Raw genomic sequence first — 25790 nt, forward strand, 5'->3', positions numbered from 1 at the left:
AAGTTTGAGATTGGAACAGAAACAAAGTCAGAAAGTATTTTTTACAAATTAGAAATATGTATGTTTTTGTTTTTATAATCGCGTATTTTCACGTTTTTTTGTTGTTATCTTAAAAGAGATAATATTAAAAAGCCGCTCTAATGAGTTTTAATTGTTTCTTGGTTAACAAAACTATTAATCATCAAATATTGTTAATTGTTTATATTCTATTTATTATTATTTACGCGACGTCATACTGTACGTGTACGCAATACGACTGGATTCGTTGCTGCAACATAACATAGCATGTTATGCGGTATCCGAAGTAACGAGTAACGTAACAATAGTAACGAGTACTAATTGTAATAGTAACGAATACATACGGGTACACATTTTTTCGTTACTTTTACACCTCTAGTAGGCACTACCGTATATATTTCCGAATCGCTAGGACAGTTTTCTTGTAACTTTTGTTTCGGTCAGTTGTTGGGGTATATGTCCGGGAAAGGGGTGGTGATGTTTGAGTTTAATCCCAAATTTATTTTCTAAAAAAGTTGACAGGTTTCTTTAAATGAAAAAAGTATAGTTTTCCAGCGACTATTTTGAGGCGTATGTGCGTTGCCGCAGCCGCACTCCTGCTTTTTTGTAAGGAATTAAATCGTCGCGCTACACTAGTACCACCTGTTAGCTACATCCCGAACCAACATGGCCGCCAGCAGACAGCCCGCGTCGACAATAGATAGCAGGACAATGCTGCGTCGGCCGCGGGCTGAGATGCTATACTTACGTGGCGTGGTAGGGTATTCTGGTTATTTTGACGCAATAGGTGATCGCATCCGTACTTATGGGGTATCGTTTTAAAGAGAATTCACACATCTGCTCACAGAAATTAAGATTTCGTTAATATAACCTGTTATTTTCAAATTATACAGGTTTAAACACAATTTTTTATGCTATTTTCGGTTAACTTTTATTTTTTGGGGGCCAAAATTTGTCCAATTCGGTTATAGCGAGGACACGGTTATAGCGAGGATAAAACCCGGAACCGTGACACCTCGCTATAACGGGACTCTAGTGTATTTATTTCCTGCATATAACGTTCATAAATAGTGTCATTTCCTGCTTATAATGTTTGCTTTCTAACATTCAATAAATGGGGAAAAAATGTTTTAAAACCAAATTATTCCAACACTTACGATAAAAAGTTTACTTTATGTATGTTTATGTTTACAATCACTGCCATACAATACATGAAGTTTGTTAAAATACAATTTTATGCAATATACTGAAGATACACAATGTTCATAGTTACGTGTCAGTTGGTACCCTAGTCAACTCTTCTCTTCCTTGCCATTCCAGTGGGTATTCAGATGCACGTACATAGTCCTACGATATTTAAGTTGCCAACCATTGAGCGAGGGCATAACTAAAAGTGTTTTCTATTGCTTACAAATAATATTTTTTTTTCATTCATACGTAGAAATCCCAAAAATAAACATTTTCAGGTGGCAGAGGAGTAGACATTCTCACTCTTAATGTTGTCATCATGAATCATGAGACAATTTTACAAAAAATGTGGCAGTGTATCTTTAAAGACAAACAAAATTTAACCAGGAAACAAGACGAAGTTGAAAAATTGTTGGCTTGTTTCAGAAAATTCATGTATCAAGTATACTATCTTTGGTTATAACTATAAGTTGTTTACATAGCTTGGTGAGTCCATGGTACAAAGCTCGAACATTGTTAAGTGCTAAATTGAGATTTCCTGCTTATAACGTTTTCCTGCTTATAATGTTTTTTTCTTGTGCTCCCTTAAAAAACATTATAACAGGGTTCTACTGTATACTAAAGCACGCCAAACAATTAAAATTAATAAGTAGTGAAGAAAAACAACATATTTTGTTCAACTTTAAATAGAAAAACGAAAACCGTGAGTCGAACGTGAGCCGGAACTAACGCATAACTATCGTCGTAGTATACACTTACCACGAAAGAGTGCGGGTTATCAACGGTAGTTAACTCGGCACTAGACAGTGCGCGCGCATTGCATGCAATCGGCGAGCTATCAATATCGCTGTTATTCTATGTGCGTGCACTCTATACGGGAATCAACATAACCATACATGAATGATGCTAACTAGCACTGGCTACATTTTTATAAGTGGCACACAGCGGCGACGAAGATGAACAGATAAAGGTTATAACGTTTGAAAATGTCTTTAAAAGAAAATATACTCATCAGACAACTTTGTATTTCTGTTAATTAAATAAGTAAGCGGTAATATCTGAATTAATAATAGATTTGAACTTTAAAATACATCATTTTATATGGGAAAAGAAGTTTATAAGCAACATCTAACATGGAAAAAAATAATGTATATTTTATTGAGAAAATGGCAGGACCGAAACATTTGACCATATTGGACGGGAAATCGTATTGTGCTGGTACATTTTAAGAGTATTGTAATTATTGTATTTTCCCATTATAACTACCAATCTGCCTGACAGCAACTTAAAAACTGATTGCGGTTGCACGGTGCTTTATCCTGTCATTGTTAGTACTTAAACAAATAGCTCGGAATCTTAGAGCGGGACCAAAAACATCATGCAACGTTTATGTAAGATTTTTTTCCTCCAAATTTGGATGCCCTAAAATAATGGTGCAATGATTCTGCGTGTGCGATGATTATGTGATAAAACCCGGTACTTCTCCTCATTCTGCTCTTACTTTTCACCTTGTGTGTGACTGTATATGTACTTGTGTGTGTCTGTCAACAAGCACATCTGTTGATGTAATCCTGGAATGTCTCCTAGGTTAAAACAGATGCAGGCAGATAAGCTACAAAAAAAATACAGCTTTTGTTTTGCTTTGAACATCTTACCCTATGTTTCATGGTTGGTTTAGTAAATGAGTGACAGGTAAGGCAAAGTATAGTTCTTGACTTGTACAACTTCAATCTCCCGGCTGCTGTCTTTTGTAAGATGGGCACTAGAGAGCACTGGGCTCTGATAGAAATGATAGCTTGATAGCTGTCATAGTAGGGAAGGGAGAGTGAAAAGATTCTTCACCCGTCATCTGGGTGCCATCATGGCTAGAGTTACCATGAGACTTGAATCAGGATTGCAACAGTTATATGGTAAGTACCGCCAGCAATTTGTACTTGATAAAGGATCATTATTAAATTCTTAAATGATGAATTTACGTATGTAATAAATAGCACTCTTAAGCTCTTCAAACTTTTGTAAAATTTTTAGTCGTATGTCTGATAATTTACATGATACTCCCTTATTATTCAATATTTATATCAATGATATTTTTAAAGTTCTTCATCATACTACTGGTTTTCTGTTTGCTGACGATCTTAAAATATCCAGAGAAATTTCCTCCTTAAATGACTGTCTGCTTCTTCAATCTGATATTACTGAAATTGATAATTGGTGTAAAATGAATTTAGTTTCACTTAACAAAGATAAAACAAAAATTATTTCTTTCACAAGGAAAATTCATCCAGTTAAATATGATTATTTTCTTGACAACTCAAAAATTTCCAAATCTCTTAGTATAAAAGATCTTGGTGTTATTCTTGACTCCAAACTGTTCTTTCATCAACATGTTAATTCTTTAGTTTCCTTTTCCCGTATATTTAATAAATTATATAACTTACTATGCATCTAATATTGAATCCATTCTTACTCTTTATTTGTCCTTAGAAGTAAACTCGAATATTGCTCAGTTATCTGGAACAGTATTAACACCACCGATAGTGACAAAATTGAATCCATACAAAATAAATTTTTCAAAATAATTAGTTCTAGACACCATCAATTACCCAAATTAGAATCTCTTTCAAATCGTCGCATCCATCTGGATGCCCTGTTTGTGTTTAAGTGCTATAGTTCAAAAATTAATTGCTTATACTTACTTGATAACTCTGGTATTCGAGTCCCGCAGTTCAAAAGCCGCCTTCGATCCCTATTATGTTCCTTACACAATAATAATGATTTAATTTACAGACTTATCTCAAATTTCAATAAATATGAAAATTTTATTAAAAACTTTAAATTTTAATTTTTTATGATTACCCTAATATATTGAGTAATTTTATAATCCTGTTTATTCTTCCCATTCTAGATCATTTAGTTAAGATTATCTCAGTTGCTGTTTTGTTTTGTTTGTTATTGTGTCGTCTTTTATTATCCTGTGTATGTTGTATTTATTCGCTTGTATGTGTCGTCTTTTATTATCCTGTTTATGTTGTATTTATTCGCTTGTATGTGTCGTGTTTTTATTACTTGTTCTGTGCACACCTCCAAAGCTTCGGCTGTTGGTGTGCATGTCACAAATCTAATAAATAAATAAATAAATAAATAATAAATAAATTCCTGGAAAAAAATTATACCATAGTGCCTGGATCAGAAAAATTTATTTAATTTGTTTTGTTGTGCATCTATTAAATCATTTTTAAAACACAAGTGCTTACTAATTTATTTTAATGTTCTGAATGTATCTGTTTTGGGCCAATTTATTACAAATTAATTATGGTAAAATTGCATCACATAAATTTTACCATTATTTTGGTGGAGTATTAGGTAATCATAAAATGACTTATAAAATAAAAACAATAACTCAGAAATCCTCAGTTTTAAGAATGAAAGTGGACTAAAAATAAAACCAAAAAATCTTGTCTCTAGTTATGTCATTGCAATTGTGTTGTTAAAGACAGTGCTCTGCCAACTTGTATGCCATTCGTGTGTTGGTTGTGTGTTTTCAGATTGATGAGGACCTCACTGCCAGGATTAACATGGCGGATGCCAAGTTCTCGTTCCAAGAGAAGGGCAGGGTCTACTACCCAGCTTGGATGTCACCCGAGGGTAAACACATTTTATCCCTCTATATGTTTAAAAATAATTTCTTAAAATGTTTTGTCATGTGCGTAATCAGTTATGTACATAGTTTACTGAAGAAATCCTCTCATTGAAAGTTCTTTCACAGTCTGATCATATAGTAAAAATTACTGTGAATTAAAATTACTTTTGGTGTCACATTCATAATATTCAAATACAACATTGTTTCACCACTAAGTATTTAAATTAATCTAAGTCAGAACCATATAATGTCATATTCTCTCACTTTGGGGAATTCAAAGAGTTCCATTTATACAGTATTTTGAACTATCTTGAGTAGAGCTATCACGACTATATGTGTCAAACTTGTAATTTCTAGTTTTCTGGCTGTTTATGAGGAAATATCAATCATTTGGCATGTTTGTTGGCCTAGGTTTTGGCGGGGGATAGTAAAGCGTGTGTGATGGTGTGCAGCGCTCCAGAAGAAGCCGTCGGAGAGGAACTGGGAGGCGTGTGACATGTGGAGCTTCGCGGTGCTGCTCTGGGAGTTGTCGACCCGGGAGGTGCCGTTCGCCGACCTCTCCGCCATGGAGTGTGGCATGAAGGTCTGGAAGTCTCTCTCTCTTCACCCCGTTCTTTTTGTTTCCCTAAGGCTGTATTCTGCTTTCTCATACTTCCGTACAAAGTCGGCAGTGGTGGTCTTAAATGCTGTGCGTCTGCAGATCACAAAAGTCCCGAAATAAACAGTGACGGGGGGCTGTAAGTCATTTAATGTTTAATTTACCGTAACCATTTGCTAACTTGAATTTTGTTTTCTGCTGCCTCACTTCAGTTAATAGTCACACAATATGTAGTTATGGAAAAAACAGATTGTGCAGCTGGTACTTGGAGTCCAGAATTCAACACACACACAAATTAAATTATTTTCTTTAATTTTTGCTTAATTGGATAACATACATAAAATGAACATATTTTTTTTTACACTTTTTGGTTTTATTGCTGCTCTATACTTAAACGTAGGGACAATGTTACCATTTTTACCTGTGTATGGGTTGCACATCTTATGACAATTTTTATTTATTAAATTTACGTTCCTTATGTGAGTTTTTCACTGTGTGTTAAAAAATAATAATATTTCACTGTGATGTTGAATGAGTGTGTAAATAACTGTGTTGGTAAAATAACCTATGTTGGTTTTTAATAAATATAACTCCATGAGTAAGTATAATTTGTTTAATCAAAATATCTGAACAGTAGTGTGAAGCGCCTGCCCGATCGACACCAGGAAGTCACGTGTCTACTGCGCTGTATGTATTGGTTAGGGTAGAAGGGGGAAAATCTAAACATAAACCAGCTAGAGAGAGAGAGAGAGCATTGTGTGCATGTGTATGTGCGTGTTCATGCGTGCATGTACACGTGAGGCCATGTGGCAGTGTTGACGGTTCTGCCTCCCTCTCATCATTGTAAATGTCTTGTGAACTGGCACCCTACACAATTAACGTGTCTATCGTGACAGGTGTTTATGAAGCTACTGTGCATAAAAATTATTGTTTTTGCAAGAGATTTCACACGCTTTTAACTGAACATTCCATGACAATACTGGAGCCATCCTTGGTGTTTATAAGTGCACGTTTTATATTACTTCAGCCCCGCACAAGTTTGCCAATAACTGAGTGCTAGTTTTTGTATAAGGAAGTGACAAAGAGTAGTTTGCCGCCTATTCTTTCTCAGTGGCAAAGGGATGGGTAAAAAAAAAAAAATAGATGAAAGGGGAACAAGGGTAAAAATAAAAAATAGAAGTTTTCTCCTTCGTCTTTTTGGTAGGTTGTGGCGGGGTGGAGAGGGAAGAATAATGGGGTTTTAAATATGGAAGGGGAAGAGAAGTGGGCCGCCTCACACCCTTGTAGTAAACAGACAAAGAAGGACCCAGGGTCAAGACCAGTGCTGTATTACTTGCAGGCCAGCTGAGACACGGAACAAAAAAACTTCACTTGTATCCATCTAACTAGTGTAAACAGATTTCTGATATGGTAGTTGGCAAATCGAATATACGGTGATGACTAACGACGACAATACTGCATATCCTGTATAATTCCTGAACTCCTTATAATTCACAGGCATGTCTTCTCACAAACTGGAGCTGAAGGTTAGCGTCAAGGTTTTGCTGATGCGTAATCTCGATGCACCGAGGTTGTCAACTATACCGGGCTGTTTATCTTAGAGTTGGGGAGAAACATTATAAAGGCGACTTTACTCACCGGAGCAGCTAAAAGAGAGAGCGTGCCTGATTCCCTGCATCTCAATAATTCCCAATAATTTGCCATTATAATTTGAGAAGCTGCAATCCCCACGAAGTTAGCATTTATAATGACAATAAATAAGTTCCAGGTCCAAACATTGAAAGTGTACTTCTTGCATGGTCAGCTCTGTGTTGTTTGTTCATGAATATTGTGTGCCCAAAACTTATAAATAGCAAGTCATATATTATTCACAAATATATAGCATTAAATTATGAGTTTCATCAATAATCAATAGTAATTCTGTGACTACCATGTCAATGAAGCACAAAACTGCAGTACAAATCAGACTTATCTATCAGACTCATCTAGCTTTTTTTTTTTACAATTTATTTTCCCTCTTTATTCATTTCTCCCTGGATCTAATTCTGAAGAACATGCAGATGAAGTTGCGGGCAAATGCATGTTATAAAGTCAGATACTTAATGTAGGGTAAAAATTAAAATTGGCTTACGCATAATGAATTAATTAAATATATTTCTTAAACAATTTTTTATGAATTAGATTTTTAATACACCAGGCAATATATAATGTCTATTTTTTTTAGTAAAAATGTTTAGAATTAATCATATTATACTCTTCTTACAATGGTATAATATCAACAATACCGTGAATATGCACGAGCGAAGCCGTGGGTTATTGATTAGTAAAACCATAAAACCATGTCCCTATCTATAAGGGCCTAACAGTGTGTGGGGAATATGTTTGGCATGGCGTTTGCAGGTGGCTCTGGAAGGACTGCGGATCAGCATCCCGCCGGGAATATCCTCGCATCTCGCCAAGCTGATCCGCATCTGCATGAACGAGGATCCGGGGAAGCGCCCCCGCTTCGACATGGTGCTGCCCATCCTGGACAAGATGAAGCGGTAACTGCCAGCGACTGGACGCCGCTCGAACCTCCCAGCCACATGCCAGGGGTGGCAGTAGCTTGTGGTGAAACCCTCCTGGGATGTTTTCCTGGAAGAAACTGTAAAAACTGAGTCTGCTATGCAAGAAAACTAGTACAGGAAACACTCTTTAATCCGGCATGTTCAGCATCACGGCAGAGTTGGATTAACACTCTTGATGGTTTATTAAGCTACAATATATGTAGTTTTAACGGGAATACCAAAGAAAATTTATTTACAGTACAATGGTATTTAAGACAAGTTGTAAATAGCTTCTCAATGCCAAGAAGAAATACACTGTTAAAAATATTGATGTTCTTAAAAGTAATCGTTTTAGTATCCGTATCAGCCAATATTCCCAATTTTTTTTTGGATTTCCAATGTATGTAATCGTTTCCAACTAATACTCAAAAAACAGATAACCATGGAAAAAGTTCAATTCATCTATTTATATGTCACCCATATTTCCTATTTATTACCTGTTAAAAGTGCTCTAGGCATCTTTTACTCCAATTTTATATAATTTAAGCTCTGTTCTTGAATATTGTGTTTGTTAATTTGTCAAAGGAGTAATTTATATTGTGTACAAATTTTATGATGTAAAATACTTTTTTGTCATCCATCAAAAATCCTTACAATAAATAATTCTTTTAAGGTACTAATTACTTAAAAACATTGAATTTCTGGAGACTTGCACTGTGATTATTTACAAAAGGTATTCAGTCAGTTTTTTAGTGGTTATTGGGTCTGTTAAAGAAATTTATCAGTAATTGGATTGGTATCGGTTGTTATCTATATTACCCATCACTATTAAAAAAAAGTCTAATATGGGTCAAGGTCAACAAACGTTGCCGGATTAAAGATTGCAGACTGTATATGTAAAACTGTTGTATTAAAGCTAATGTTTTGTTTGGTGGAGATTTCTGAGGGTGGTTGTGGTCACTGGCTGGTGAGACCTAAGAAATTTGCGAGTTTATTTCATGATCAAATAAACTTAAGTCTTCAGAACCATGTCCTTTGATGTTACTTCTGTGATTTTACCACATTTCATGTATGTGCCTTCCGAAATTCAGAGCCTGTGATTTATTTGTGTTAAAAGGCTACAGAATCACTTGCAACTGAGTCAGGAGGTCTTATGAAGCCAGCGGCCAATGAAGAGTCGTATGCCTAAGACTTATGTTGTGGGTTGTGTGATCTAGCGTAAAGCTAGTTGATCTCACAAATTTTTAAAATCTCTACCGTAAAGAAATGTGCCTAATTTGTACTTTCACTAAATGATCAGAATTAATAATTAATACGCAAAAGAATCTCTTAAATTATGTGGATTTGGAAGTGCTGTAATTTGTTCATTGAGATTTATAGGTGTTAATTAAGCATTTTGCTTCTGAGCAAATATATCACAGATCTGAATTATGTAATGGTGGTGCATAATTATGTGTACTGATTGTATCAGTAAAATTTTGATTATTTAGAAGCATATCTGTACTCACTTTGTAGGAAGACATCTTAAGAGGGTTTTTATAAAATTTCAAAACTTAAAGTGAAATAGAATGTAATTTCATGCAGATTCCTCATGTGTTAAATGCATTTTGATTTTGACATAAAATTTTGCCTTAAATTTCTTACACTCCTGTTATTAAATACATAAAGATCAACATTTTTTTATAATTTTTCATTAGTTAAATTTTACTGGGAAAGACTATAAGAGGAATTAATTTATTCAGATGGCATAATTGCTTTTAAGCCAGAATTTTTAAATCATGTAGTTGTAATAATATTTAGTAATTCTAACAGACATCACCAAATTGCACATGAAATAACATGTGATATATATATATATATTTTTTTTAGATTGATATATGTGTCGAGGAATTGTGTATGTTCTGTTCAAGCAAGTACTCTCAATATAAATGCTACTGAAATCAAGAATTTCCACCAATGTCACATTTCATCCATAATTTTTATGACTGCTTAGTTCATGTTGTTTGAGTTTGAATTTGTGAGAGAATGTTCATATTTTACTGTTATTTTTATACACCATGGTCTTACTATATGAACTGGCTACTGTGGAATGTAGCTGTAAAACACCACAGAATTGAATGGTAATCATTTGTTTTTAGGTTAAATTATGTTAGCTGAATAATTAAAAGAAACTATTATTTCATAGTTTAAATATTTTAATTTCAACAAACATTTTCCATACAATTATTGGAGCTGACTTAACTTAACCAACCTTTCACTTTAATATGATTTGTCTAATATTCCAGAACCTTTTACATGACGTGAAAATTTTTTTTAGTGGGATTCTAATTCTAATTCTTACTATTTGAATTTGTTTTATGTTTTTGTTAATAATTTGATATTCATATTCGTATTCAATTTGAACTAAAAAAAACAACTGATATTCGCACAGGTCTACAGTTAGCAATAGTTATCCAAGTGCCAAAATTGCTGAATGAGTTAATTAATCAGTTACATAAACTTTTGTCATAAATTGGTGGGACAGTTCTCTAACCTCTATTAAACAAATTTTGTGATGAACTATCTCTTTTTACAATTTTGGTATATGGATCACAATTGCTAATTGTCACCAGATTATTTTTAACTATTTTATCAAGACACCTTACTGATATCAGGCTTCTGCGAGCAGAAGATTTTCACTTCGAGTCGAGCTCGAGCGAGTTTGCTAAAATACTCGCGAGTATCGAGTCGAGTTCGAGTTTTTTTTTAAAGTTTATTGCACATAAATTTACTGTGATGGAGTAATAAAATGTGAGAACTTTTGAGAAAAATATGGAAATAAAAAAAGAAACCATTATCATTGTTAGCCTACTAAATAGATAGACCTACATTAGAGGTCTGCAAGCCTAAGAATTTTACTTTGAGCTAAGCTCGAGCGAGCTTACTTGAAAGTTCTCGAAGCTTGAGCTTTTGTGATACAGTTACACTTTTGGGAAATTATTTTTACCTTAAACTTAGTAGGTATAATGTTTGAATAAAGTATTAAAATGAAGTGGGCTTATTAATTTTGGGTAACTATTTACAGAGTGCTTTTATAATTTGCACTGCTAGGAAAAAAAACATGTTTTCCATTGAATCTAACCTGTTTCCATTGGTTCATTAGCAACTGATATCATCCAACTAACATAACCACAGTTTACAAGTACGTATATGTTTGTGTAAATGTAACATATCTTTGGAATAATTTCATCCTTGTCAATTTTTCTGGAGTCCTTACTGAGCTTCAACTAACTGAGCACCAAAAATCATGTTGTTTGAAAAGTACATTCACATTGTTTCAACATTTCCACTTTTCAGCACAAAAATTCTGAGAGAGATTGTCATAGAGTATTAAATTCTGTTCTTCAATCTATCATGCAGAAAAATAATTTGTTCTACACGTTCAGGAGTTAAATTAGCTCTACGATTGGAGATGGTGTTTACAGCAGATGAGAAGCATTTCTCGCTGGCAACCTGTGTGGCTGGAATGCTTTAGTAAAATTGTTGGTAAATATGTAGAGTCGCGGTATATGCGGAAAAAAAATGCTAAAATTCCGAAAATACTTTTATTCTATGCTCTTTCACTTCCTCTTTTCAAATCAACCGGCGGAGATAAGAAATTCCAAATACTTTAGGAATATCGAATTTTTTAATTTTCATCACAATACCTGGGTATTCATGCGGCGATCACCATTGTTTCTGGTTTACGAGTATCTATTATGTTTCTTATTGGACAATTTTGTCACGTGACAGTTCCGTGATTGGCCAGTATTCAAATGAACCAATACGTGATTATTTATTTATTTATTAATGTTCCGTCGGAGGTATCGCGACGTAGGTGAACGACTACATCATTTCCTTCTAATGGCAAAGGAAATGTACCCGCCTCCAACTTAGGTGGGTTTTTAACGTTTCTAATTTTAAAGTCTTATTTTTTATTTGGATATTGTTGCGCAAGTAATAAGTAACAAAAATATTTTACGTGAGTTGTTAATGTTCATCATTTGTCCGGGTTTGTTAGGTCAGGTCAGTTACATTATAAATACTTTAAAACTAAAGAACCATTGAAATTAATTCACATTATTTTTTATGTCCGCTTAGTTTGAAAGTATTAATAATGTAACTGACCTGACCTAATCGACCATTTTATTTATTAAGCATTCACGAACATACGGCAAAATAACAAAAATGGCGTCGGTCTAATGGTTGTACAGGTGTTGTATTGCAAAATTAAAAAATTCTATATCTCCTAAAGTATTTGGAATTTATTATCTCCGCCTGTTGATTTGAAAAGAGGAAGTGAAAGAGCATAGATTTTTAGCATTTTTTTTCGCATATACCGTTACTCTACATATTTACCAAATTGTTTAACCTCAAAATTAGTGTCAATTATCTGTAACTTGTCATTAAGTTTAATCAATTTAAAGTAATAAAAATAGAAGCATTTTACTTAATTCAATTTACACTTGCAAAAAAAACTTACGCACAATAAACCAACATGGAAATTAAAGTCTTTTTCAATGTCCTGTAGTCTGAAATATGTTTACTCATGTCATCAAATGTAGAGCTGTACTGAAGAAGCCGATTTTGCCAATATTTAGTTGAATCGGCATTTCTGCCAACTTCCAATACTCTTGTTAATTTTCGGCCGATATTACTGAAAAACGAAAGAGAGACTGCCATAACCTAAAAATCCACGAGTACCCTTTTCACTTTTCGTAGTAGTACTGCATTCTTTCAGATCACATTATTTCTTAGCAACATGTGCCAACCGTACATATCAAGATTTAACATCCTTTTTTTTTCAATAATGTTCTTTAATTTTAATATGTCCTAAATAAATACATTACCATCACGGTAAATACACTTCTCGGTTATTACGGCAACTATAGTGCAAATGTGGTAACTATCATGCTTCTGCAGTAGTTATGGTATCTACAAAGAATCTTTAGTTCTTTTTATGGTAATTATCTTAAGATAACTATTGGAATTGTACTGCAGTTATGGTACATCATCCATATTTCTTCGTAAGTTGTTGTTCATTTGTCTTTTCTTCATATTTATATTTACGTGCGCCATTACTGGCAGGAACTTTCATAAAATTTTTAAACGGGACTTTATATCACACATTTAATGGCGTAAATGATGAGACCCCGGACAATTTAAACGCTTTTTACAGTAAAATGCGGGAAATGTTTCCGCATAAAGCGGGAAATACTTCCGCATAAAGCAGGAAAGTGATACATTAATGCTATGCGGAAAATTATAGAAGTAAAAAAAATTAATCACGGAAATTCGTAAATCCCGGGTACGTAAAAATGATGTGTTCATGTATACGGTCGATCATGTTACATTATAAAGTAAAGGATAATAGTGTTGTAAGACTTTTATTCCGATATAATGAGAGTTTTTTTTTCTATAGGTAGAGTGCAAGAAAAGCTCGCTCGAATTTCGAGTTGTTGAAAACCACGAGCTCGAGTTCGAGTATTACTAAAAAACTCGACTCGAAACTCGAATTTCGAGTACTCGCAGGTGTCTAACTGATATATATGCTGAACTATTTGTAACAATTTCTAAGTGTCGGTTACATAGGTCCTGCTTCTCGTTGGGCTGTGTGCCTCAAAACCATGCAATATGTATGTATTATATTAAAAATTAGTTTCAGAATTCTTGTACTGAGAATGAAAATTTGAATCCATTGGTCAGTTTTTCACTTTTCAAGTATGCCACAATTTCAATAGTTTTAAGAAAATAATTCATAAACCAGGATCTAAAAGTAAACCTTTCAGAATAGAAGTAGTTTTATTAGTACTGAAATATAGGGACTCTATTTCACTGTTTATATGTTATAGTTTTAATTGTAGTGTACTGTTCTGTATATAAAAATACGTCATTCATTGTGGATGTAAAAATATTACATTTGGATAGGAAGATGTGGAGAGTTTCATTTAATCGTTTTGCTGGCTGACAGTTTGAAAAACCACAATTTATAACCATCAGTTTCCACAAATATCTAATAAGTAAATGATTTCAACTCACAGACATGATATTCTGCCATTTTCCGGCCTGAGAAATGGTTGCTTAGAGCATAAACTAGCCTAAATGGTGAACCCTGTGGGCCAGTTCACAGATAGAGCGGAGACTCATCTCTGGTCATGACATCGCCACGTGGCTGGCAGGAAGTAGAATTTAAGCTACAGCGACTCCTCCTTTTGTTGTAGCCACCAGAGACACTATATTACTGATTAGAGTTGATCACTGAATGACAACAGCGGTAACAACTTTTGCTATGATTGTTTTTATTATCACTCACATCCTGTACAGGGCATTACTATGGACTTGGCCTGCCCTACACCTGGGGCTGTGGCTGGACGCGGCATGTGTTATGAGTTACATGATGGTATCAAACAATAGCAAATGTATGCAGGTACTAAGTATGTATGGGCCCCCTGGCCTTTATACTTGGAGCAACTTAAAGGTGTCTGTGGCGTTTTTCCTTGAATGAAACTTGGGCTGATTCCACGTGGTTACGTATGTGATATGCTAATGACACGCAGCTTAACTGAACATTACAAAGTTAAAAAACACTGCACGTAAGCGCTACTCCCTTTAGCGATGTATATAACAAAGAACCCTAAATGTCACAAGAACCAAAACCCAAAAGAAACCACAGTAGTGTGTGCAGCTAATTACGTAAAGTTAATAAACTAACAATGTGACTCTTGGCCTTAAACTAGTACAACGCCATGTGGACAAAACAAAGGGTGGTCCAGAGATACCTCAGGCAGAATTATTTGAAAAGTAGTCCATCGCATGTATCACCTAACCGCTGGCCCTGTGCGGGCTAAGCTGAAGAAGTCTTACAACTAACGTTCATTGCAGGAAGTCTGGGATGCAACCCACACCCAGACTAAAATCAAGGAATTGTATATTACGTGGAAACGACCCATGAGAGGGCACATGTGATTACGTTCAGTGGTCGGTGAGTTCAGGCCGACCGTGTAGGGCTAGCTGCGGAGCCGATTAAAGAGGATTGGGAAAAGACTTGCACTCATTGCAGAAAAGAGGTCGGGGATGCACAAAGGTTGGAGGGTTCGGCAGTGTGCGGACACGTCTAGCCCTGTTGAGAGTGGATGTCGAACTGAGTGAGGCTGTGGTCTCCGCACGCCACCCCAGGCTCACTTCCGAAAACATGCCACATGCAAATGAATGTGTCAGGCCATGTGTTGGGTGTGAAAGTGATCATATTTTAGTGCATAATTAATGTGTTGAAAACAATGACTTAACATTCCTTGATTGAGTAAATTAACAATTGGCAAGTACCGTTTCATCCCTAATCGATTGTCGCTCGGGCTGCAATTGACTTGCCGGTGGTGGCGGCCGTTCGCCTTGCTGCACTATTCTGCACTAGCATTGCACTGTACGTGTTCGTGCCACTTTGTAGCCACGCGCACGCCCCTGTGAGGCAGCGAGATGGCATAGCGGCCTGTGTCAGTTAAGGGAGCACCGACTGGTGTCGTTGGACATTAGCAAATGGAATAGGGTACACTAGTCTAAGAATATTTCAAGAAGTGTCTAAGTAGTGCTCTTTGTTGAGCCATGAAAACCAACATAAGCTCTGATAGGATTATGTCCTAGCTGATACAGATTAAATTATTTCCAGTAGTTGTGGTCGAATCATTTAAAATATATTTCAATCAAATATTTTTAGATTCTAAATAATTTTTTTTTACCTTGGGCTATAAAACTAAACTCTTTTGATTTTAGTGTGGTTTTATTTTTATTTCGTTAAGTTACAATTTATGTGGTGTGTGTAGCATGTATGTGCTTAAGAGATTAAAAACATATATTTTATAATAAAATTTACAAATGACATCTTTGGTGTTTTTAAGATAGGTCTATGTGTGCTTGAAAACACTTTCGTAGAAGATATTTTTCATTTTAATTTTTTCATTAGCTCATAGAATTTTTTTTTTTTACTCATTTCTGATTTGTGCGCTTGCAGAAAGAAGTAATAAATCCATGATTAAATTTTTTTTTTGCTTGATTTACTTTGGTTTGCATGGATTTATCACATAAAGAGTATAACATAAAAATGTTTTGAGGTTTGCTTGTACATCACATGGCACAATTTCCTTTAGAAAACCTTTTTTTAGGATGAGTATTGTCCTAATATTAATGTTTGTAGCACAGGATATGGATGGAAAACAGAGTTTAAGAATTGTTTTTAAATGTGTAGCATTGATGTTATTTAACATTTATTATTTTGTTGTTCTAAATCCTTGTGTGAGATGTTATATTAACAACTCCAATGAAGTATCTACATTACCTATATAACAGATAGCCTTCCAAATAATCAATTATTGTCTACATTACTAATAAACATGTATGCCTTTCAAATAATCAGTAATTATGTCTTGATGGGAATCAAACATCAGTTCTAATTTTAAAACTTTGATTACTTATATTTTAAAACTTTACACATAATTAGAATAATTTTTATTACTTTTCATTTTTTTACTGAAAAAATTTAAATTCTCAATTGACAATTTTATCTTGCCAGTTAATTAAATCATAAAAAACATTCTAATGAATAATTTTTCCCTATATTCTAACTCTATAATAAATTTATATAGAATATGACCTGGTATTTAATATTTTTTGTAGTAGTATGTTAAATTAATTACATGAAATCATATTGTATGTGTCTTTTAACTACACATTAACTAGTGTCGTAGGGAGCACACATTTGAAGTGCCTTTTATGTATATATTTATAGTGCTTTTTGAAATGTTAATGTGATATATGTGAATATTGTTCAAATATCAACTTATAGTTTTATACAGATTTTTTACAGCTGTTCTGTATCTCCGCTTGCCAGTGAAGATTTTTTTTAAAAGTATTTACTGCGATTTACTTTTATGTTTTATATGTTTTTAAATACCTTTGAGTATTCTTGTTTAAAGCAAGTTTTTAAAATATTTTATGATAAATTGTGAGTTATGCAATAGAGGCATGCTTTTAGTCTAGTGTGTTTTTTCTTCTCTCAGGAGGAACCTCTAACCATCAAATGCAAAACTTAGTTTCATTAAAAGAATAAATACAGTGTCTAGGAAATTTTTTTTTGTTGAGTTGTAAATAGATTTTGTAAATGCAAACAGTTTTGAACTAAGTGCCATTTAATTTGCATAAGTACTATTTTAAATTCATATGGTTTTTTGTGTAGAGAAGTATTCAATCAGTTTGTTGCCAGACATAAAATTAGATTTTCCAATATTCGGAATTTGGAAAAGTCAGTCAGTAATAGAAACCCAGGTTTCGAAAACTTACAGGTGATGGTGTAAACATACTGATTCACAGGTTGACCTAGGGCGGGGGTCGGCAGACTTTTGAGTGAGATGGACCAAATATTAAGTAAACAGATTCTCAAATTTCTTACAGAGCGGTAACATATATTTTTTTGTATGTATCTGCATGGAATTTAAGACAGTAAAAAAAATGAGATAAAATCAAAATATTTTATCCACAAATTCAACATAAAGTCTTAAAAACAAAGGGTACTTCGGGGGAAAAAAAACTGATAAAACAAAAAACCTAAATTATTTTAATTAATTTTTAAACATAAGAAAAGCAGCTGGGCGTGTGAGATGGTAGGTGCAAGCGTGCAGGTTGAGGACATGCCTTGTAATTGTGCCTCTTGATTTTGTTTGGCTTTTTTTTTTGTGCTGTGGCAGCACAGTGAGTTGTAGAGCTGTAAAGTCCTATGAAAGGGCCGCATGCGGCTCGTGAGTCCGCAGTCTGCCAACCCCTGACCTAGGGCTTTGGGAGCCTTAGTTGTCTCAGAGTTGTTTGTTGTGTTTGAAAACACAAACATTCTACGTATGTTTTGTTACCTTAAGTGAATTAGATTTGTAACTGCACTTTATCATTCTTTAAATTTCCCAAGAAATATTTTTTTTTTTCAAATAAAGGTAAGGTTTAAAGTAGGTAAGTAAATTTCTCATTGCCAGCATTAACTACTGCATGTTACCAAATGAAAGTGGCATAATATGCAGATGTGGAAATTCTCTGGTGGGAGAAAGAAAGTGTGAAAAAAAAAAGGTCTCAATTTTGTAAACATTGATGATCTGAGTTCAGTGTAAGCACAATTATAATTAAACAATGTCTGGATAGTAGATTTGTTTATAAATTTGTATCTCTTTTTTTATTATCTGTGCTGAAACCACTGTGAATACTAATAAGCATTATACATACTGAAACCTCATTATGAAGTATCTTTCTTTAAAAGATTTCTTACTTCAGACTATATATTTTGAAAGTTTTGAAAGATGCATTATGAAGTAAGTAGAACCTTGTTATAATGTTCTTGCCTATAATGTTTTTCTGCTTATAATACCTTACTTTTTAAGTCCTGACATTTTCTCCATAAGGAAAATGTATTAATTTCCTATGTTTAATGTTTCTCGAAATATGCATTGCCTGTTTATAACGTTTGCTTTATCCTCATCAAAGTTAATATATGTATAAATAAAAAACCTGATTATTCCAAAACTTTACATATCTGTGAAGTTTAACATGTTAAACCATTTACTTTACATACAAGATGGAATGTACATTTTTGTTTACAATCGCTGTTATACCATAGATAGAATTGTATGTAAAAACATAATGGTAGTGCTGGTTAATGCAATGTATTTCAATATATCGAAGGTACATACATTTACAGTTGTTTCTATTTGCACCTTCCTCTTTGGTGGCGGGGGGGGGGGGGGGGGGAACAATTATCTGTTTCTTGCCATTCTGGAGTGTTTGCAGAAGTACGTAAGTTGTTCTACAAAATTTTAGTTTGCCAACCATTCCAAAACAAAACAAAAACACAAACAAACAAACAAAAAAAGTTTTGCTGATTATATTGCTGACAGAGTTAAATTTATTTCATAAGTAGATAAGAATCTACAAAAAAAAATTTCAAGGGGTGAAGGAATTCAACATAAGCATTTCCACTCTAAAGCCATCATCGTGCACAGTGAGACAATTTGACAGAAATGTGGAAGTTATGAAGAAATATTGTTGGCTTTTTTTTGAGTAAATTCGAGCATTAAGATTAACCATCTGTGGTTTTTTTCATGAAATTTATTTACATGGCTTAATGAGTCCATTGATAAGTTCTTACTCAACAAAAGTTAAATATATATTTCCTGCTTATAATGCTTTCCTTTTTACTCAGTTGATAAATATTATAACAGGGTTCAACTGTACTTAGATTATTAAGTACTAAAAAAGTTGGTTTTACAGGTAAGTTGTAATGAGATTTCACTACTATGTCTACTACCTTGTGTGTTCGATTATGTTGTCTTGGGTTTTATTGTCTATTTTCCATTAAGAATTTGTTCAGTGCAGTAAATATGTTTTGTGTTTATGGTTGTATTGGAGAAATCTACCTGAAAGAGTAATGTTGTTCACCACAAATAGTATACAAAAATGTAAAATATATTTTGATAGTGATTTATTGGGATGAGTTATCAATATTCTAATATTAGAATTTGACTCATGCTGTTATATAGGTGCTTGTGTGTCTTACTGATATTTAAATGTACCATATTTACTCGCAGGTGAGTCGCCCCCTCGTATGGGTCGAAACCCTTAATTTTGGGCAAAAAATCTAACTTTTTCACAGTAAGAGTCGCCTTCGAATATGAGTCGCACCATAAATGTGTTTTAGTTAAAATACAAGTAAAGTCTTTACGGTCCGTATCTCAGCTTATTGCCACATAAGAAACCTAGTGTCCTTCCCCGCTTCATGCTTTATGGCCCTTCCCCCCTTGCCAAAGCACTATACAACAAAAAATACAAAGGAAAAAATGTTTCCCTTCCCCCTCCTCCTATTATTTTTTGTAACCATTGCCTTCCCCAAGAGAAAAAATACAGGTGTTCTTCAATAACAAGCACACTCTTTGCAGCAGTTTTGTCATGAATGAAATGTTGCGGTAGTAGAAAGTAAACTAAATATCAGGCAAAAACAATGTTTGGACAGAATTGCATCACAAAACCGTGTCGGAGGTAGAAACGTGATATTTGAGTATGCTGCCAGTTCACTGACATTTAATGGCCACACTCACTCACACACATGCACATGTACACGCACATACTCCCTTCCCCCCCCCACCTTCTCTCTCTCTCTCTCTGGCTTGTTTGATTTTAGATTACCCTCTTGCCAAGCGACTCAGCCGGACGGCAGACAGCCCCCGTCACTTAACCGGCACCGGCTGGGTAGCCTCACGACAGGCGGCAGACGTAGCTTAACAGCGTAGTTCATGATGCTTACACACTGCTGAGATATTTTAAACAGTTCATGTTTAATTGTGACATATTTATTAAAACCAAACAAAGGCTAGTTATTTAAGCACAACAGTGCAATGTTATTTTTTTTTCAAACCCAAAACGGAAAGTTTGCGTATGGACCGCAGTACTTTTTGCTAAACAAAAAATAGGCATAAAATCTGCTACCCTTACACGGGTAAATACGGTATGATGAAGTGTGTATTTTTTTTAGGGAATTCTAATGCAATGCAAATTGTTTTATGAATAGCACCAAGATTTTATGGTGTTATATAAATTAAAATTTTGTCTTTAAAATAGTTCGTTTCATCACTGTTAGCAACCCTTCGTACATTAAAAAAAATCATAATATCAGAGGTATAAATTATCCAGAAAAAAAGAAAAAATAACACGCACACACAAATGATCATAAATAAATGAAAATAAAAAAGTAAATCTAATTTTTTTTAAAATTAATGTCTTTATCCAAGCATGTAGTTTTATGTTTTGATAAGTTTTGTTCTGAAAAATCAATTTTTAGGGCTTATTTACTTCTTCATTATGCTTAGAGTAGGCAATATATAATAACTGAATATATAAGAACTATTTTTCACATAATTATGTGGGTTTTTAATTAAGAGCCTAAACTATAGTGGTATTTATTTTTACATTTTAATATGCAAAATGAGATAATTTAAGTGAAATTGATTGCATTTTGTGTTTTGCCTAGCATTTCAAAGTTATGCAGTGTATTGACTTTCATTTTGATGTTAAGCGGTGTATTGACATCGATTTCATGTTATCAATAATCTTGCCTCTACTTATGAACATTCATCATCAGAATTGTAATTAGGTAGAACGCTTCCAATGGAAGAGCTTATAGTTTTTATCTTAGCTACTGCCTTCTCAATATTTATTTCATTATTAAAAATCCTATTGATCAAAATAACTTTCCCACTACAAATTACATTATAATTATATTATGTTGATTGAAAACTTACCTGCTTAGTTCATTGCATGTTTGTTTAGAATAATGTTATTCGTACAAAAATAAACTTCCAAGTAGTTAAGATTATTACAGTATGGATTTATTGTGGTATTAAAGTGAATTAAAATTTTATTTTTGGAATAGAAGCGCAAGTGCCCCTGTGATACACTCGTTAATATGCTCTTGCACATAAGTGAAATACAGTTTTAATCCTTCCCTTGTACATCTTTTATATAATTTTTACAATATTTTTTATGTGAGGTGTTTGATTTGTTAGCAAAGAATATTATGCATATGCTCCAATTCTTACAGTCATTAAGACTTTTCATGTGGCAATGTAAAATTTTGATGTCTAATTGAACAATGAGATAAATGTATGATAGTACTGTAACCATTGCATCTAATATTTTACAATGTTTTCCAGCAAGTTGTTACAGTTAGCATGTATGTTGCAGTATTTTTTTTTTAGAATCTCTGTATAATATTTTTTGTGTTGAAATGTGTTTTTTTCTAGTTACAAATTTAGAAATTTTTTCTGCTCGTAATGCTAGGTGTATAGAATCTCATATTTTGTTGGATATATTGTAATATTAGATACATAAATCTCATATTTTATAATATTATATATATATATATATATAAATATCAAGTCATTATATTGAGTAGTTATGAAGAGAAGCGTTTGTTTCATTAAGAATAGCTTTGTGAAATGAGTATTATCACTTAATTTAATGAAATATTTATTCTCTATTTTTATGGAAAACTTTTGAGTCCATGATATAATTAATCCTGAAATGTTAAATGTAAGCTTAGAAAGCTAACAAATATGAAATTGATTAATTGCCTTTGTCAATGTTACTGCCATCCTTTGCAAAAGACATTCAGCATTTTCATTACGTGACCATATAACACATACATAATTAGGTCTTTTATAAATACTTAAATTTTGGGAAGAGAATGTACTGTAAGTTGCAAATTGAGTTACCTAGGACACTTAACTGTAGATAATTAAAAAATGTTATTTACTATTGACAGAATGTTTTACTTGTGTTGGGACATACTAAAATTTTAACCTATAATAATACCCATGCATAATCATTTTCAGTTAAAGAGTAAAAAATCAATTTAGCAATGTGTCAAGGTCATAAAAGAAAAGCTCATCTTTCATTGGTTTGTTACGTCCTAGCATACAGACAGTCAACTTCTCATATTTTTGAGGAAATAAAGCAGAACCTTAACTTTGTGTGTGCAAGTCTCTTAGGTAGGTGTGTTATTAATTTGAAATAATACTTGCTAATTATTTGCATTTAGCATCAGTTCAAACATTACTAAAAATATACAGGCTGTTCGCAAGTTGTGAAGCATAAATTTAATGTTTGTCAGGGAATGTCAAAACAGGCAATGTTTGTATAACATATGTCTGGAAACCAAACTCTACTTGGTTACATATGTGAACAGTAGCACACAAATTTGAATTTGGCAGGCTTCAGTGGACTACTCCACCGGTTCAGAGGACTCGTGATCATAGTGCAGTGACACTTAGATAGAGGTGTTATTAAACCACTGTTTGATATATTTTGAGAATGCCGACCGTAGATCGGATTAATCTGTTTGATATATTTTGAGTATGGTACATTACAGTTAGTCACAATTACAATTTTTGCTAAATGCAGTTAAAAAATCATAAGAAATATTTTCAGCAGTCAAAATATTTTTTTTTTTGTTTGTGATGGCCAAGAATTTTCTTTTAAAAGTAAAATTTGTTACCTACTTAATTCTTTACAGAACAGATACACAATCATTTAAGCTAATGTCAGAAGAAGAAAAAATCAGTCAGAATTTCTTAAACTGGAGAGTGGCAATAGTGTATTTGAAGTGTGTTTTTAGTACATGGACCACAATTATTGTTTCAGTAGCATCTAAAATTTTCTTATGATGTTGAGTGAAACTGTACCCCAACAAGCTAGAATTTTAACAGAGATCAGACCTAAATGTTGTACACTCATTTCCTGGCAAAAAGTGTGTGTGTTGTGTATGCCTGAGCTATTTGGTCGCAAGTCAGCAGGAATGTAATGTCAACATTCAGTTGTGCCTGTTCTTTCTACTTGAGATAAAAATACCTACAACTGTGCTGCCGTGCCATTATGCACTGTACCATATTGTTGTCAGTCACATCTCGTAAGGATTGAAATATTTCTAGACTTACATTTAAGTAAGATAATGTAAACACAGTTTATTTAAGGAAAAAAGATTATAATGTGGAAATTTATGATTGGGAAATGAAATCTGATAGTCACAACGTGATGGTAATACGTGTAGTTTCTCTATTTTCTGTTTGTAGCCCTGAACCCTACATTTTTTAAACTGAAATTTTATTTCAAACGTGGTGACTTTACATAAGTAATTAAGTTACTGAAAGATTTTATTATGTTTACGTTGATATGGAAAGTCTCAGTTTTCATTTCAACTTGTATTTCGAAAAAAAAAAAAAAAACTGTCTTATGTGAATTAGTAGCTGGGTAACATTTCATCTTATGTACTTTAGAGAAAAAAAATTTTTTATTTGAGGAAGTGTGCAAGGATGGTAGTTTTATAATAATAAAACCTTTAACTATACTGAAAGAAATTGGTTTAAATTTTGAAAGTGTGTAAAATATTGTTTTTATGTAGTTTCTAGTGTTGACTTTCCACCGAATGTTGTATTTTAATTATTTTCTTGTCAAAATTTGTACCTGCAGATATTTTATTGTAATTTTTTTTCTTACTTTAACTCTCTTGGTTAGTGTATTAAGTGTTTTGTTTTGCCATGAAAAAAAAAATTATAAATTATTGTTTGCATGCTCTTTTTACAATCAAATAAAGCTTACTTTTGAAAATTTGTCCCTTTCAAACATTTATTTTTATTTAATTGGTCACAGCTTACTGTACAAAATGTCTGTTAATTGGCTATTTGACAGTTAAGAAAGACACTGCCTTGCAAATCATATGCTTTATTGGTTTTTGTATCAATGTGCTTTCCACTGAACTAGCATGCAGTCTTTTTGTCAGTGTAGCCATAGTTCTCAATAGTTAGCCTCATCTATCCTCATCTGTCAGTCATAGGTCCATCCATCATCTTGTGACGCTATTTACAGCACTGGGCATGTTGGTCGTATTAATTTTCTGAATCAGTGCTGCCAGCTGAATAGAAAGTTTTTAATTTTTGCAGAAAATTTCTTTTGTTAAGTTAGATTACATTATCAGTCATAGGCTAAGTTCATCTACAAAATACTCAGTAGTTTGTTTTTAAAATATTTATTTTGTATGTTTCAAATAGAAGATTGGTATGTTTCAGAACCTTTGAACTTGTATATGTGTTCAAACACTAATGAAAGTTAAAACAATGTTATGGAAACAGTTAATAAATTATTTAAGAAAATGAGAGATAACTGTCATTAACGGTCCAAAGTTTTGAAGTTTATAAAATCATCCATCCATTCGAAGAATAAACGGATACCGTATTTACTCGCAAATGAGTTGCCCCTTCGTATGAGTCGCACCCTTAATTTTGGACCGAAAAATGAAACTTTTTCACAATGAGTCGCCCTCGAATATGAGTGACGCCATAAATCTGTCTCCAGTAAAATACAAGTGAAATCTTTATGGTCGGTGTCTCAGCTTATTGCCACGTAAGAAACATAATTTCCTTCCCCTCTCCATTCTCTATGGCTCTTCCCCCCTTGCCAAAGCACTATCTAACAAAAAATATGAAGGAAAAGTGTTTCCCTTCCCCCGCCCTCTTCTATTATTTTTTGTGACCATCGCCTTTCCCAAGAGAGTAAAGACCAGTGTTCTTAATAATAACAAGTACACTCTTTACAGCAGTTTTTTCATGAATGAAATGTTGCAGTAGAAAGTGGAGGAAATCCACGCCAAAAAAAAATGTTTGGACACGGTTGTCTCACAAAAACCTGTCGAGGTAGAAACGTGATATTTGAGTATGCTGCCAGTTTATGGACATTTAATGGCCACACTCTCTCACACATGCACATGTACATGCACATACTCCCTTTCCCTCTTTCTCTATGGCTGGTTTGATTTTAGATTACCCTTTTGCCAAGCGACTCAGCCGGATGGCAGACAGCCCCGTCACTTAACCGGCACCGGCTGAGTAGCCGAACGATAGGCGGCACACACGTTTCTTAACAGCGCAGTTCATGATGCTTACACACTGCTGAGATATTTTAGTTAAACAGTTCATATTTAATTGTGACATATTTATTAAAACCAAACACAGACTAGTTATTTAAGAACATAGTTAACCACAACAATGCAATGTTATTTTTTTTACCCTAATGGAAAATTTGCATATGGATGCAGTACATTTTATTAAACAAAAAATCGGCATAAAATCTCCGACTCATACACGGGCAAAAACGGTAATTATTTGGGCCATCTAATTTGGTGCGGATCACATGATTGATGAATGTATTGTGG

At 33.6% G+C, this 25790-nt stretch overlaps 1 protein-coding gene across 1 annotated transcript in view; it reads left to right on the plus strand.

Moving 5' to 3' along the window:
- The window catches only part of LOC134533757 (integrin-linked protein kinase), a 38413-nt gene extending 14223 nt beyond the window's left edge, over window positions 1-24190 (plus strand). The window contains exons 7-9 of the mRNA XM_063371389.1: window positions 4752-4851; window positions 5299-5429; window positions 7845-24190. Of these exons, the coding sequence (XP_063227459.1) occupies window positions 4752-4851; window positions 5299-5429; window positions 7845-7991 (378 nt within the window). The 3' untranslated portion in view covers window positions 7992-24190. The remainder of the gene's footprint in view (window positions 1-4751; window positions 4852-5298; window positions 5430-7844) is intronic.
- The last annotated feature ends 1600 nt before the right edge of the window (window positions 24191-25790 follow it).

Source organism: Bacillus rossius, chromosome 7 (assembly GCF_032445375.1).
Source record: "Bacillus rossius redtenbacheri isolate Brsri chromosome 7, Brsri_v3, whole genome shotgun sequence".
Taxonomy (NCBI): Eukaryota; Metazoa; Arthropoda; class Insecta; order Phasmatodea; family Bacillidae; genus Bacillus; species Bacillus rossius.